Raw genomic sequence first — 13,720 nt, 5'->3', positions numbered from 1 at the left:
ATATAAAATACTTTATATATAAAAAATTAAAAAAAATTTATTAAAAGTTAAAAAGTAACATTATAACTTTTAAAAATAAAACTTTATATATAATATTATTTTTTTTTTTTTTAATATTTTTATTAAAGATTTAAGTATAAATAAAAAGGAATAAGAATTTTATATATTAAATTTAAGTTTATTTTAATATATATTAATAATATTTTTTTAAATTATATTTATATTATATATATTATATTATTTATATTATAATATTATATTATATATTTATATTTATATTAATATATTTATATTTAAATTTTATTATTAAAAATTTATATATTTATATTTATATTTATATTATATTATATATATATATATATATATTATTTATATTATTATAATTTTAATAATTAATAAGCAAGTTATAAGGTAATAATTATTAAAGAAATATTAATAATAAAAGATTTATTAATTTAATATTATTTTTATTAATTTTTTTTCTTTAATTATTATTATTTTTACTTTACCTTAATATAACTTTTCCTTTTTCTTTTAATATTATAATTATTTATATAAGTAATTATAATATTATAATTACTTTTATATATAATTATATTAATTAATTTATAAAAAAAGTTATTATAAAGTAAAATAATATATAAATTACTTTTATTATTCTTATAAATAACTTTAAAGCTATTAATAATAAGTTTAATAAATAATTAAAAAATCTTTAAAAATAATTAAAAATTATTAATAATAAAATAAATTAATATAATAATATTTTTTATGCTTAGCTTTAAAGTATTTTTACTTTTATTATTAAAAATTAATTATATTTTTAAGAATAAAATAAAAGCATTAAGTTTTTAAATTTATATTTTTATAATAATAATATTATTATTAAGCTTATAATATATTATTATAATATAATAATTTATTATAATATAATAAATAGCTAGTTTAAAGAAAACATAAAGATTTCCTTATTATACTTTAATAATATAAACCATTATATTATAATAATATTTTCTTTAATATTTTTTTAAAAAAGAATTAACTTTTTACTTTTAACTTATAATTAATATTAATAATTAATAATTATAACTTATTTATATTTTATATAAATAACTTTTAATAAAAGATTTTCTTTATAATTAAAGAATGCTTTTTATAATTAACGTGGTTTACTAATAAATAGCTGTTATAAGCTAGCCTTAAGTTGTTTGCTATAAGGTGTTTAAATAAGGTTTATATTTAAAGTATAAAGGAAAAGGTTTACTTTTTATTTATACTTATATTAAAGCTTATTTTTATAAGGTTAAAGCTTATTAATTAATTATAATAAGCAAAGCTTAAATTATAATATATCTTTTTTTTTTAAGTTTTTATAGCAAGCCTTAAAGGACAGCTATATAATAAAAAATAAAGAACATTATAATTTAATTATAAATTAAATATTACTCTTTACCTAGCTATTTAATTACACCTTAACGCCTTTTAATTACATTAAAGGCTTAGCTTATTATTTATAATTAACATACCCCAGCCTTTATAATTTAATATATTAGCTAAAGCAAATTAATAAAAAATAATTATTTAAGCATAAATTAGCAGTTAAATTAATAATATTCTTATAATCCTTTAATATAAGCTTTTTATATAAGCTTTTTTATTTAAAACCTTAAGATTATAAATTTATTATATAATTTATAATTAATTAACGCTTAATTATAAATAATTTGCTTTATTAATAAGAATTTCTTAAATTTTAAGTATTTTCATAGCGTTAAATTAATTAATATGCAGTTAATTTACTTTAAGCTTAAGCTAGCGCTAAGCTAACATTATTTTTAAGCCTTATCTTATAAAAAAAATTTTATACCCCTTTAAATAAACTTTTTTTCCTTGCCAGCCTTAATTAATAAAAGCTATACTCTTATTTTCTTATAATAATTAAAATAATTATACTTATAATAACTAAGTTAATTATATATAAAATACTTAACTTTGCTTATTAAGATTATTATAATATTAATATTTATTACTTTATTATTTTAAGATTAAGTATTATTTTTTCTTATTATAATATTAAAAATGCCCTTATATTATTGCAAAGCAAAGCAAAAGGCCTTAAATATATTTAGCTACTCCTTATAATTAAGCTAAGCTTTTATTATAAAGGTTAAGCTATTAATTATTAATAATATTTTACACTTATTTAACTAACTTTAAGCTATTGCTATATAAGCTAATTAATTAAACTAAGCGAAAAATTTTATTATCTTTTTTTTATAATGTTATTATAACGCGATTAAGCTAAGCTTAACATACCTTTGCTTAAAAGGGTCCTTAAATATAAAGTAAACCTTTTTTAAAAAGCTTTTTAACTACTTTTTAAATATTTTTATAAAATTAATATAAGGTAAAAATTAATTATAAAAAGTTTTTAGCTAATTAAATATATAAAAAAATTAAGCTTTTTTAGCGTTAATTACTTTTTTATTTATTGCAAACTTAGCCTTTATCTTTATTAATTAAGTTACTAAGTATTCTTAAGATAAAAGTTTCTTTAAATAAAAAAGGGCTTAATAAGTTATTATTATTTTTTTTAAGTTTCGTTATATTAAGTTTTATATAATTATATTATAAGTTTATAATATAAAAGGATTTTAAATATATATTATAAATTAGCTTTAAGTTATTTATTATAAGGTATTTAAATAAAGTTTATATTTAAAGTATAAAGAAAAAGGTTTACTTCTTATTTATATTTACGTTAAAGCTTATTTTTATAAAGTTAAAGCTTATTAATTAATTATAATAAGTAAAGCTTAAACCGTAATAATAACGTATATTAATAAGTGGCGCACTTTTAATAACTTAGCTAAATTTAAATAATAATTTTCTTTTAATTAAATTTAAGCCTTTATAAAAAAGCTATATAATTAAATAACGCTTTCTTTAAATAAAGGTTTTTTATAATTTATAAGTTAAGGTTATAAGGTTGTAGTTATTTTATATTAAATTAAAAATTATAAGTTAAGGTAAGTGCTATATTAAATGCAAAAAAAGCTAGAAAACCTAGTAAAATTAGCCCGTGCTTTTTATTTAATAATAATTTAAAATTAATATAAAGTTTTATATATATACTTTATTATAAACTATATAATATATCTTATTTTTAAAGTTAAAATTAAATCTTTTATAAAGATAAATTAAGTAAAGATTTATTAATTAAAAGTAATAATTTACTAGTAATTTTTAACAGCTCTCTAAGTACCTTTTCCCCGCATTCCCTGCAAAAAGCTATAAAAATGCAACACTCATTAATATGCGCCACTTATTGGTAAACCACGTTAAGGAATAAGCTTTATAATTAAAATAATAAGCAATTAAAATAACTTCCATACTTATAAATTACCATTATATTATATATTAATAGTTTTTACTTATTAATAATTACCTTAAAATCTTTTATAAAATTATTATTATTATATAAAATAATGCATTTATTTTAAATTAAATAAGCACTTTAAAATTATTTTAATATTTTTTAATTATATTTAAATATATAAAAAACCTTATTATTATAAGCTATTTATTAATTTATTAAATATTAAATTTATATAAAAAAACTTTTTAAAATATAATAATAACTTTAACTTAAAAACATTATATATATTTAAAATAAATAAATCTTACGTTTAATTAAAAACCATATATTTAAATTTAATTTTATTAATTATAAAATTAAGAAAACCATTAAAAAATATTAAAGCATATATTATATTTCCTTATCTTAGCTATAATATTTTAAATGCATTAAAATTATTATTAACTTTTAATTAAACTTTAATACTTTTTAAATTTAACTTTAAAATTAAGCATTATTAATAGCATTATAATAAATATAAATAAAAGTTAAAGCAACTTATAATACCTTACTTAATAAAATATTAAAAGTATTAAAATTATTCCTTAATTATAATATAAGGATTCCTTAAATAATAAAAAGGAATTATTAATATAAAAATTAAAATTTATAAACCATTAAGCTAAAAATACTTTTTAAATATAATAAGCATAAGCTTAATATTATATTAAATATTTATTAAAGTTATTAAAATAAGCTTAAAGTAGTAATTTATTAAATAATAATAATTTAAATAATAATAATAATAATTATAAAAGTTTAAACTTATATTATAAATATAATAACCTTTTTTAATATAATAAAAGTTATAAAAAAAAGCATTAAATATTATATTATCCTTTTATAACCTTTATATATTATTAAGTTTAACTAGTTATAATAAGTTTAACGTTAAAGAAATAAAGTACTTTAAATTATTATTAAAATAATAACTTTATTTAATAATAAAAAAGATTAATAAAAATAATATTTAAATTTAAAAGAATATATTTTTATTTATATATATTTATATTATATAAATAAAGAATAATAAAAAGTAAATAAATTTACTAGCTAAATAAATATATCTTTTCTTATAAAAATTAACTTAAAATTATTAAAGCTTAAACTTTAATAAAAAATAATAAGATAACTTATAAACGCTTAATATTAAATAATTAATATAATAAATAACCTTAAAAAATCTTTTATATACCTTATAAAATAACTTTAAACTAGCTTAATAAGCAATATTATAATATTAAGTAACTTTTAAAATAATATAATATAAGCTATTTTTGCAAAAATATATAAAGATATGCTTAAAATATAAACTTTTATAAAAATTAAATAGCTATTTTAATATATAATTAAATTAATTTATTACTTATAATGCATAAATTTAATTATCTTAACTTAAAAATTATACTTAAAGACTTTAAATAAAAACTTAAACTTATTATTTTAAGATAATATAAACTTATAATTAATAATCTTTTATTATATATTTAATAAATTAAGGTTAATTATTTAAGTTAAAATATTACTTTTATAAAAAGATTTTCTTTTAATATATTATAATTATTATAAGCTTATAAATAATAAATTAAAAGAAATATTTAGTAATATTTAATAATATTATTAATATTTTCTTTTAATTTATTATAATAAATATTTAAAATATATATTTTTAACTTATATTTTAATATAAATATTAAGTTATATTATTAATAAATAACGTTTTTATATAATATATTTATAGCTTTTATAAATAACTTTATTATTATAATTTAAAGACTTATTAATGCTTATAAATAATATTTAAAAGTAATTATTTTTAAAAGGTTTTAAAAAAGAATAATTAAATAATTAAATAAGTAAGGTTTTTTTATAATAAGTTTAAATATTTATTTTCTTAAAAAAATTGCCTTTATTTTAAGGGCTTTAATTTACTCTCTTAATTTTAATTTAATTAGCTAACTAAAATAACTAAACTAATTTCAACCTTGGCGCTCTTGAGAAGTGCCAGGTTTTAACATCACTCGGTCTGAAATGACTCCCAATACCTCATCAACGCGAGGCTCACACAAAGATGGGAATTCTCGCCATTTAAGCCCTTGAATGTTCAGTTTAAAATTTACCATGGTGTAAAATTTCTCCGTTTGCCTAAATTCTAAGCTTATCGTGCCTGGAAGCATGTGTTGCCGACAAACTCATTTCTCACAGATTTTGGGGCGCTGAGGGCCAAATGAGGCAGGCTCACAACCACTGCCCACACCCAGACATTTGAGCACGAGGCACTATGTTGATTGGATCAGCCTAAAAGATCTCCAGCACTGTGAAGGGTCTCTGTCGCGGAAACTCTTCTGATTAAAACTTGTCACCAGGATGGGTTCTCAAGATCTGCAGGGCGAGCCATCGCTCGTGCAATTAGAGCAGTAAGTTTGGGCTCCTCTTCTGCTGGGAATGCTGTCACTTGCTAACTATGTCATATTCCTAGTCCTCTCAAGATCTTTGACCTGGCCAAGAAGCAAGGCAGGCTGCTCTATGCTTGCGCACCCATGGTGAGGTACAGCAAGCTTGCCTTCAGACAGACAGTCCACGCCTACGGAACGGATTTATGCTGGACTCCCATGATCCTAGCGAAGGAGTTCAACCGCAGCTTCATAGCTAGGGACAGCGGTAAGCCCCTTTAGGACCTAGCAGTAGTCTCTCGCTCATTGAGAGAAGGGCCCCACGGCTGACGTGCGATTTAGACTTCACCATTTCGACAGCGGGACCAATAGTACCAACAATAGTCCAGTTCGGCGCCAACTCACCCTTGGAAGTCTCCCGGGCCACGTCTCTGGTCGCCCCTTATGTGAACGGCGTCGACCTCAACTGCGGCTGCCCCCAGTCGTGGGCCTGCGCAGAGACTCTCGGCGCTGCCCTGATGGAGAAGCGGGAGCTCGTGAGGGACATGGTGCTCGAGACACGGCAAAGATTGCGGGATGAAGGCTGGGCCGTTGGCAAGGAGAAAGACATCGACAACCCGAAAGGCAGGAGCGTGAGCGTGAAGATAAGAGTACACAAGGATCTCAGGTGAGTTCTTGCATCGAGGTCGTTGCCATGTCCGCCAACCCTGGGGCTCACACTGACATTTCGGTCTAGAAAAACCATGGACTTCATAGAAACAGTAATAGGCAACCCCCAAGACCGCAACATCGACTTCCTCACAATCCACCCACGCACCCGGAGCACACCGTCGACGATGCCCATAAACCTCGAGGCCCTGGAGATCCTCACCAACAAGTACGGCGACCAGCTCCCCATCCTCGTGTCGGGCGACGTCTTCTCCATGGGGCTCGCTGCCGTACGCGTCACCGCTGCCCTCGCCTCCGGAGTCGGAGGGCGGTGCGAAGCCGCACCTGCCCAAGCTGGCCGGCCTGATGTCCGCCCGGGCCCTGCTCGCCAACCCGGCGCTCTTTGCCGGCCACGAGTCCTGCCCCTGGGAGGCGGTCGAGCTGTTCATGAACAAGGTCGTGAGGGCGCCACTGCCGCTGAAGCTGGTCCAGCATCACTGTACGTTCCATCTACTCCACTCTTTCCTGGCACGTCAAAGTCCGAAACATTTACTAATCTACAACATAGTGGGTGAGATGTGTGGACCGGGCTACGGCCCCGATAAGAGCTCGTTGCTCAGCAAGAAGGAGAGAATGGAGATGTACAATTGTGCAAATATGTGTGATTTGATTGATTTCTTGGACGAGAAGTTGGAAAGCAGAGGCAGGAAAGAAGGGCTGAGAAGGGACAAGTCACCATCAGAATAGGGAAAATACAAGAATTTTCAAGTATCAATGTCAATAGATTCGGTGGGCCTGTCCTATCGGAGCACGCCTTAGTGGTATGCCTGTCATCCTGGGATATCGCAGTCTATCAATCCCTGCGGCCGAGCCTCAAACCTCGCCCGCTACTCCGAGAACCCCCTCATTAACTGGAAAAGGGGACTCCGTGGGCCCTTTCCTGTTGTCCTTTGATGCTCGCACGCCGTGTCCTCGGAGACTCCCAGGTCACCGCTGGGCTCCAGAGATCAGCCTATGACGAGGGCCTCATTTGCATGAGACGATATTCCATCGCCTAGTCACTGCTGCTGGGAACTGTCCCCACGGAGACATTTGACACGCTTCCTTGGTAATTATCAGGCGTTGTCCCTGTGGATCCCTAGCCTGGAACTTCTCCTTCGTCCTCATCGGACAACCGCGCTCGCTTCGTCTCTCGGTCCGGATCGTCCAGGTCTATCTCGGGAGTCTTTCGTTTTGAGGCTGGCGATTTCAGGCCGTTGCTGACGCCGTTGCTGACGCCGTTGGTTCTTCGACCTGCCACGTGGGTATCGACATCGTTGGCTGCAATCTTGAGATTCGCATCAGAGTCGCCCTTCTGTTGCGATGCCGCCGGCTCGTTATCCCCGTTCTCGCCACTTTCCTTTCTTGTATCGGCGTTGCCGTTGGTATCGTCTTCTCGATCCGGCCTGCCTTGATACCGCGCACGTGGACTTTGTGTACCACGATCCGTTCCCATTGGTGTGCCGGTGTGACTCGATCCAGCCTCTGTCTGGCTGGGAAGCTCGCGCCCTCGCCTAGTGTTCTCCAGGCTGAAGATAGGTGATCCTTGATAACGGGAGTCCGACTTCCTAAGAGGATTCTCCGAGTAGAAGTCCATCACCACACTGATAGCTGATTGCGTGAGTGCCTCGTCGCCCTTCAGGACTCGCCACCACGGATCACCGTCCCTCCCATCTTCGATCTTCTCATCCAACGAGACTGTCGCGAAGAATATGGCACTGATGGCGATCGCGGTGGCGTTCATGAGTAACGGAAGGACTGTGAGAGCCGAGTCGCAGCAGAATGCCCAAGCAGCATCCCTAATGCGCTTGTTGTGAAGCATGTCGAGCTGTGTCAGACACTCGTACAGCCGCTGGTATGGATTGTCCACCATCAGGTCGAAAGTCAACATCTCCAGCATCAATTCTTCGTGCATCAAAATGCTGTCACGCCACTTCCAATACTCTTTGCTCTGCTCATCGACGATGAGCCTCGGGTTCTTCTGAGCAACTTTGACCACGGCATAGATGATGTCCTTTGTCTTTCGGCAGTTTTCCTCGGTTTTGTTCGCCAGGAACAAGGCCGTCGCAGCTATGTTCTGTTCCAGTGAGGATTCGTGTCAGCACTCTTCTAAGTTCTTCGATTCATCCGCGCGTGATTGCGACCGGGAAACCTACGTAATGATGTATTCCGCCCTTCTCCTCTGCCATACTGCAGCGCATGTAGAACCGGTGGAAGAAGACGGCAGCAACCCATAATGTGGTCTGCGGTAACTCTACCATCGCGCCGGCCTGATAGATAAAGTTGACCCCTTTCGCTCTTCTCAGTCTCTCGTCGGCCGGCGACAGGCCGTCGACTATGCTCGGCGAGCTGAGAGCCTCATCCGGGTTGAAGTACCACTGGTTCGCGCGGGCTCGAGGTGTTGTCGGCGACGGGTGTGCTGGAGAGGGTGCGCCTCGTCGGGACTGCGGCGGGAGCGAGGATGTGCGCGAGGAATGGGCGGGAGGCGATGGAACTGCCGGGGGCACGTCGCGTTGCTTGGACGGAGATCTGGATGGGCGAGGGGGCTTCGGAGGGAGAGAGGGGAGGCTGGTAGCCCTCACGGGGCGGTCGATATCTGTCGATGCTGGCCATCGCGACTTAGATCATGGAGAGAAGCGATTCTGGAACCTCACTCTGGTTGTATGGATGCGAGTGGCGGTTGTTGGTGGGGGAGGGCGAAAAGGATTAAATAGCCATGGGTAAATTGGGGATGGGAGTGGAAACGGGCGAGCCAGGTTGATGATGAAAGACGGGAAGTTGAAGTTGGATGCTGCAATCGCCCTTATCGGCCAAGCCCCCCTGCGCGGGCTCAATAGCGGGCCCCATTGTCAAATATTCAGGGCAGGCAATAAAGTACGTACCACAATCCTCAATACCCGGCAGTACAATAGCTCGAAAGTCAACTTTCAATAGCAACTCTCCACAGCAACCTTCCAGCGCAAGCTCAATAGGCAGCCTTCCTATTGTTCGTCGTTTTCCCCTGCCACACCACAATATCTCGCCAAGATGATGCACCCTTCGAGACAAGCGTTTGTGGAGGACCATCCCATGGAAGAGGTAAGCCAACGAAATCGCAGCTTTCCCGTGGTCTCTGCCTTTGCTCAAAACATCACAACAGCGCGCGGCTCGACTGACTGGTGTGCCTCGTCGCAGGATAGGGGAGGGTTGACCCTTGATCAAGTTCGTGAGTACATCGGGTGCCCAATCTACCAGTGCTATTGAAGCTGACAACAAACGTAGCCAATGACTATAATTATGACCTCGGCACAGGCGAGAATGCATCGGCGCTGCTGTCCCAGTTCGAACGCAAGCGCATGGCGGCGCGTCTTGCCGTCCCGACCAACGATGAAGCAATCAAGGCCATGCTTCGCGAGAGAGGGCTGCCCATCACCCTTTTCGGCGAGAACAACCCTGCAGACCGCCGCGAGAGGCTGAGAGAGACCTTGGCCGATGAGGCTGAGCGAGCAAAGGCTCAAGGCCAGGAGGGAGTCGATATTGAGATGGATGATGCCGCGGACGAGGAAGATGACGAGGAGCAAGAAGAAGAGTACTACACGCGAGGGAACGACGAACTGCTCCAATCCCGTGTCGAGATCGCAAAGTACTCGCTGCCAAGGGCAAAACGACGAGTTCAATTCCAACGGCAAGAGGCCAAGATACCCCTGCGAACGCACGTCAAACACCGGAAGCAAATCAGAGAGCAACTACAGGATTTCGAGCTGCAAAGCTCACAGGTCGGGGGACAAAGGTATCTGAGCGTCGTCAGGCTGGCACCACAAGGGCAGCTGTGCGCGACAGGCGACTGGGGCGGCAGCTTGAAGGTTGTCTCCACGCCTGATCTGGAAGTGAGGAAGACGCTGAGGGGCCACACGTCGAAGATAGGTGGAATCGACTGGCTCCCTGGACTCACATCTCTAGAGAGCGACACGGCCCAGCTGGCATCATCTTCAGCAGAGGGCGCAGTCCACTTATGGTCACTCCAAAAAGTTACGCCCCTTTCTACATTATCTCAGCCGGGTGGGGCAAAGGTGAACAAGATCGGATTCCATCCGTCGGGCCGCTATCTGGCTACAGCGTGCGAAGACACGACGTGGAAGCTCTACGACATAGCGACCGGCAGCGAGCTCCTGTCCCAGGAGGGGCATTCGAGGGCGGTCATGACGGTCAGCTTCCAGTCTGAGGGTGCCCTGGTTGCAACAGCAGGTATGGACAGCATCGGCAGAATCTGGGACCTTCGAAGCGGCCGCACGATCATGCTTTGCGAAGGCCACATCCAACCCATAACGTCCTCGAGTTGGATAGATGGGCATCGGGTATTATCCGCCTCCTTGGACGGCTTCGTGAAGGTCTGGGACGTGCGCAAGGTCGCGCAGGGTGGAAATCTGGCCGGCAACACATCGGGAGTGACAGATGTACGTGTGTTCAGGGGCCTTGATGACCCTGTGGAGGGCGAGGCGCCCGGACAAGATGAAAAAGGGGCACAGATACCGAAGAAATCTGCGACCTTCTTTGCGACTTGTGGCTTTGATCGGAAGGTCAACGTCTACTCGATGGATGATTATTCCCTCATCAGCTCGCTCGAGTCGCACACGGCGCCAGTGAGCTCGGTTGACATTTCAAGGGACGGAAAATGGATTGTGTCCGGCAGCCACGACAGGACAATCAAACTCTGGGCTCGCAATGAGATGGAGCCGTTGTAATAAGGCAATTCGAGGAAAGTAAGAGAGTCGCAGGAGAAAAGTTGTAGATACCCAAGGTGACAATTTTGCAGGCGCCGGATCAAGGAAGGTTTTCGGTGACCGGCCACCACATGGCGAGCTACGGTTTCAGTCGCTAGTTCCCGTTCAATGTCTATCACTGCCGTGACAATCAAGTTCCCGGAATATCGGGACCGATCAAGACTCGCCACTGTCGGGTTCCATTGTGAACGGACTGTGAAGGGGAACTGTGAAAGACTTCAAGGTTGCAATTGGGCTTTCTCTAACTGTGTTCAAACACAGCCGTTTCCAGCCGCTGGCCGAGTTGCAAGACTGGCTGACCATGGCACGGGTGGAGAGCGTCCGTCACTGGATCTGGGGGATCAGCGCTAACAGGGGGCCACAGTAAGTTTTCAAGCGGGCGGGCCGTCACAAGCCCCACATTGCACTTTGCGAACCGGTAATTTTAGATTTATGCCTGACAGCCCTGCCTGCCTCCCTTTTCCCTTTCAATCTTTTTTTGATTCCCCATCACTTCCAAAGTGAAAGGTCAGCCCACGCCCCGCCAGAGACAACAAAACCACGACGGACCAGATCCAACAAACCGCAAATGCATACCAGTAACGATACACGCGAGCCCCCGTTTTCCTACTTCCTGAAGTCTCAGATGCGCCTCCAGAGCCACCAGCGACTTGCCCGAAACGAGTTCAACGACTCCCGCTGCGACCCCGAGGGACGACGAGGCGCACCTTGAACGGCCAGACCCGCCACGAGAGTGAGCCAGTACGCGACTATTGATCGCGACTCGGTCAAATACCATAAACCACGAAAAAAAAAAAAAAAGGTCGTAAAAACGCGATTCCACGACCATGATACGCGCAGGCGCACCCGCGGCTACCACAGTAGTCCGCGGGTTTCAGACTTCAGCCGGCTCGGGAGACGATGACTCCGACCATGGACGAGTGACGCCGCGACTCATCGCCGCCGACAAGGCTGCCACCCCGGTTCTGCGTGGCCGCCGCTCCAAGAACCCCATGATCGACGACGTTGTAAGCGCCAACTGCAGTCCCTCTTTGCGCCCGGTGGCTTCTCCCGCTATGAGCGGCATCAGCCTCTTGCGATCCCAGCACATCGACTCCTTCAATCTCGATAGTGCGAGCACTTCGCGCGCAAGCTCTGTGACTCGCAGCAGCAGCCTGCCCAGGATCGGATCGCCCTTGGCCCGACCTCGCCGTGGACGGGGTGCGCGGAACGGAGTGCACAGCAGTGACGGGAGTGGGGACGAGGCAGCCTCTGAGATCTCGACCTCGTACGAAATCAACCTGGAGAATGACTTTGTCAGTGCGAGCGCCCCCGATCAGGGTTTTGCTTCGGGTAGCCCCACGCTCTTCGAGGCTATCGAGGGAGACCTTTCGAGTGCGCCCGTTAAGAAGACCGCTGATGACTTCGAACCCCTCCGGTGCCTCGGCAAGGGATCCTACGGCACGGTCATCCTGGTGAAGCAGCGCACTACCGGCAGGCTGTACGCGCAGAAGCAGTTCAAGAAGGCCTCGCTCGTTGTGCATAAGAAGCTCGTCGAGCAGACCAAGACGGAGCGCCAGATCCTGGAGTCTGTCAACAAGCACCCGTTCGTCGTGAAGCTCTACTACGCGTTCCAGGACAGGGAGAAGCTGTACCTCATACTTGAATACGGCCAAGGCGGAGAGCTCTTCACGCACCTTGCGGAGGAACGCATGTTCTCTGAGTCGACTGCAGCCTTCTACCTGGCTGAGATGGTGCTGGCTCTCTCTCACCTGCATGACGAGCTTGGCGTCGTCTACCGTGACCTCAAGCCTGAGAACATCCTCCTGGACGCAGAGGGCCACCTGCTTCTCACTGACTTCGGCCTCTCCAAGGTCGCCACTGACGATGCCACCTGCAGCTCCATGCTAGGAACAGTCGAATACATGGCCCCCGAGGTGATCAAGGGCGAGAAGTACGGCAAGGCTGTTGACTGGTGGTCGCTTGGGGCGCTTGCCTTCGACCTCATGACGGGCAGCCCGCCATTCCGCGGCAACAACAACCACAAGATCCAGCAGAACATCCTGAAGCAGAAGCTGATCATGCCCTACTTCCTCAGCCCCGACGCGAAGGACCTCCTGAACCGCCTGCTCAGGAAGGAGCCGGGCAAGCGCCTTGGGAGCCACATGCCCAAGGACCTGGCCATCATCAAGGGCCACCGTTTCTTCCGCAAGATCGACTGGAAGAAGCTGGCCGCTCGCGAGATGGAGCCGCCCATCCAGCCCATGATCACCGACCCTGAACTCGCAGAGAACTTCTCTACCGAGTTCACGGAGCTGAGTCTCAGCCCCCGGCCTTCCTTGATGGAGCCGTTCAGCCCGGCCATGCCCAACTCGGATGAAAACCCGTTTGGCAACTTCAGCTTCACGGCGAGTCACAGCCTGCTCAACTCGCATGGATTTGCATGTCTTCAGAATGCCTGAAGAAGAGGTCCCGTCCTAAAG

The 13,720-nt window shown here is 39.1% G+C and overlaps 4 protein-coding genes across 4 annotated transcripts; 3 read left to right on the top strand and 1 right to left on the bottom strand.

Annotated features, from left to right (window-relative positions):
* Positions 1-5,785: 5,785 nt before the first annotated feature.
* INS49_008574 (uncharacterized protein) lies at positions 5,786-7,206 on the top strand (the record flags this gene model as incomplete). The annotated part of the gene is made up of 6 exons (XM_043169314.1): positions 5,786-5,835; positions 5,898-6,079; positions 6,154-6,478; positions 6,548-6,749; positions 6,781-6,958; positions 7,028-7,206. 6 exons carry the CDS (start codon positions 5,786-5,788, stop codon positions 7,204-7,206), a joined length of 1,116 nt encoding a protein of 371 aa, XP_043026994.1.
* Positions 7,207-7,597: 391 nt separating this feature from the next.
* Positions 7,598-9,111, bottom strand: INS49_008573 (uncharacterized protein; the record flags this gene model as incomplete). Its single annotated transcript, XM_043169313.1, has 3 exons — positions 7,598-8,575; positions 8,655-8,768; positions 8,875-9,111. 3 exons carry the CDS (start codon positions 9,109-9,111, stop codon positions 7,598-7,600), a joined length of 1,329 nt encoding a protein of 442 aa, XP_043026993.1.
* A 414-nt stretch (positions 9,112-9,525) lies between these two features.
* On the top strand, positions 9,526-11,219 carry INS49_008572 (uncharacterized protein; the record flags this gene model as incomplete). Its single annotated transcript, XM_043169312.1, has 3 exons — positions 9,526-9,576; positions 9,673-9,703; positions 9,760-11,219. The coding sequence occupies 3 exons, from the start codon at positions 9,526-9,528 to the stop codon at positions 11,217-11,219; spliced, it is 1,542 nt and encodes a 513-aa protein (XP_043026992.1).
* An 866-nt stretch (positions 11,220-12,085) lies between these two features.
* INS49_008571 (uncharacterized protein) lies at positions 12,086-13,699 on the top strand (the record flags this gene model as incomplete). The annotated part of the gene is made up of 1 exon (XM_043169311.1): positions 12,086-13,699. The coding sequence occupies one exon, from the start codon at positions 12,086-12,088 to the stop codon at positions 13,697-13,699; it is 1,614 nt and encodes a 537-aa protein (XP_043026991.1).
* Between the last annotated feature and the right edge of the window lie 21 nt (positions 13,700-13,720).

This window comes from Diaporthe citri (assembly GCF_014595645.1).
Source record: "Diaporthe citri strain NFHF-8-4 chromosome Unknown scaffold_3, whole genome shotgun sequence".
Lineage (NCBI taxonomy): Eukaryota > Fungi > Ascomycota > Sordariomycetes > Diaporthales > Diaporthaceae > Diaporthe > Diaporthe citri.
This window is presented reverse-complemented; position numbering and strand designations above follow the sequence as displayed.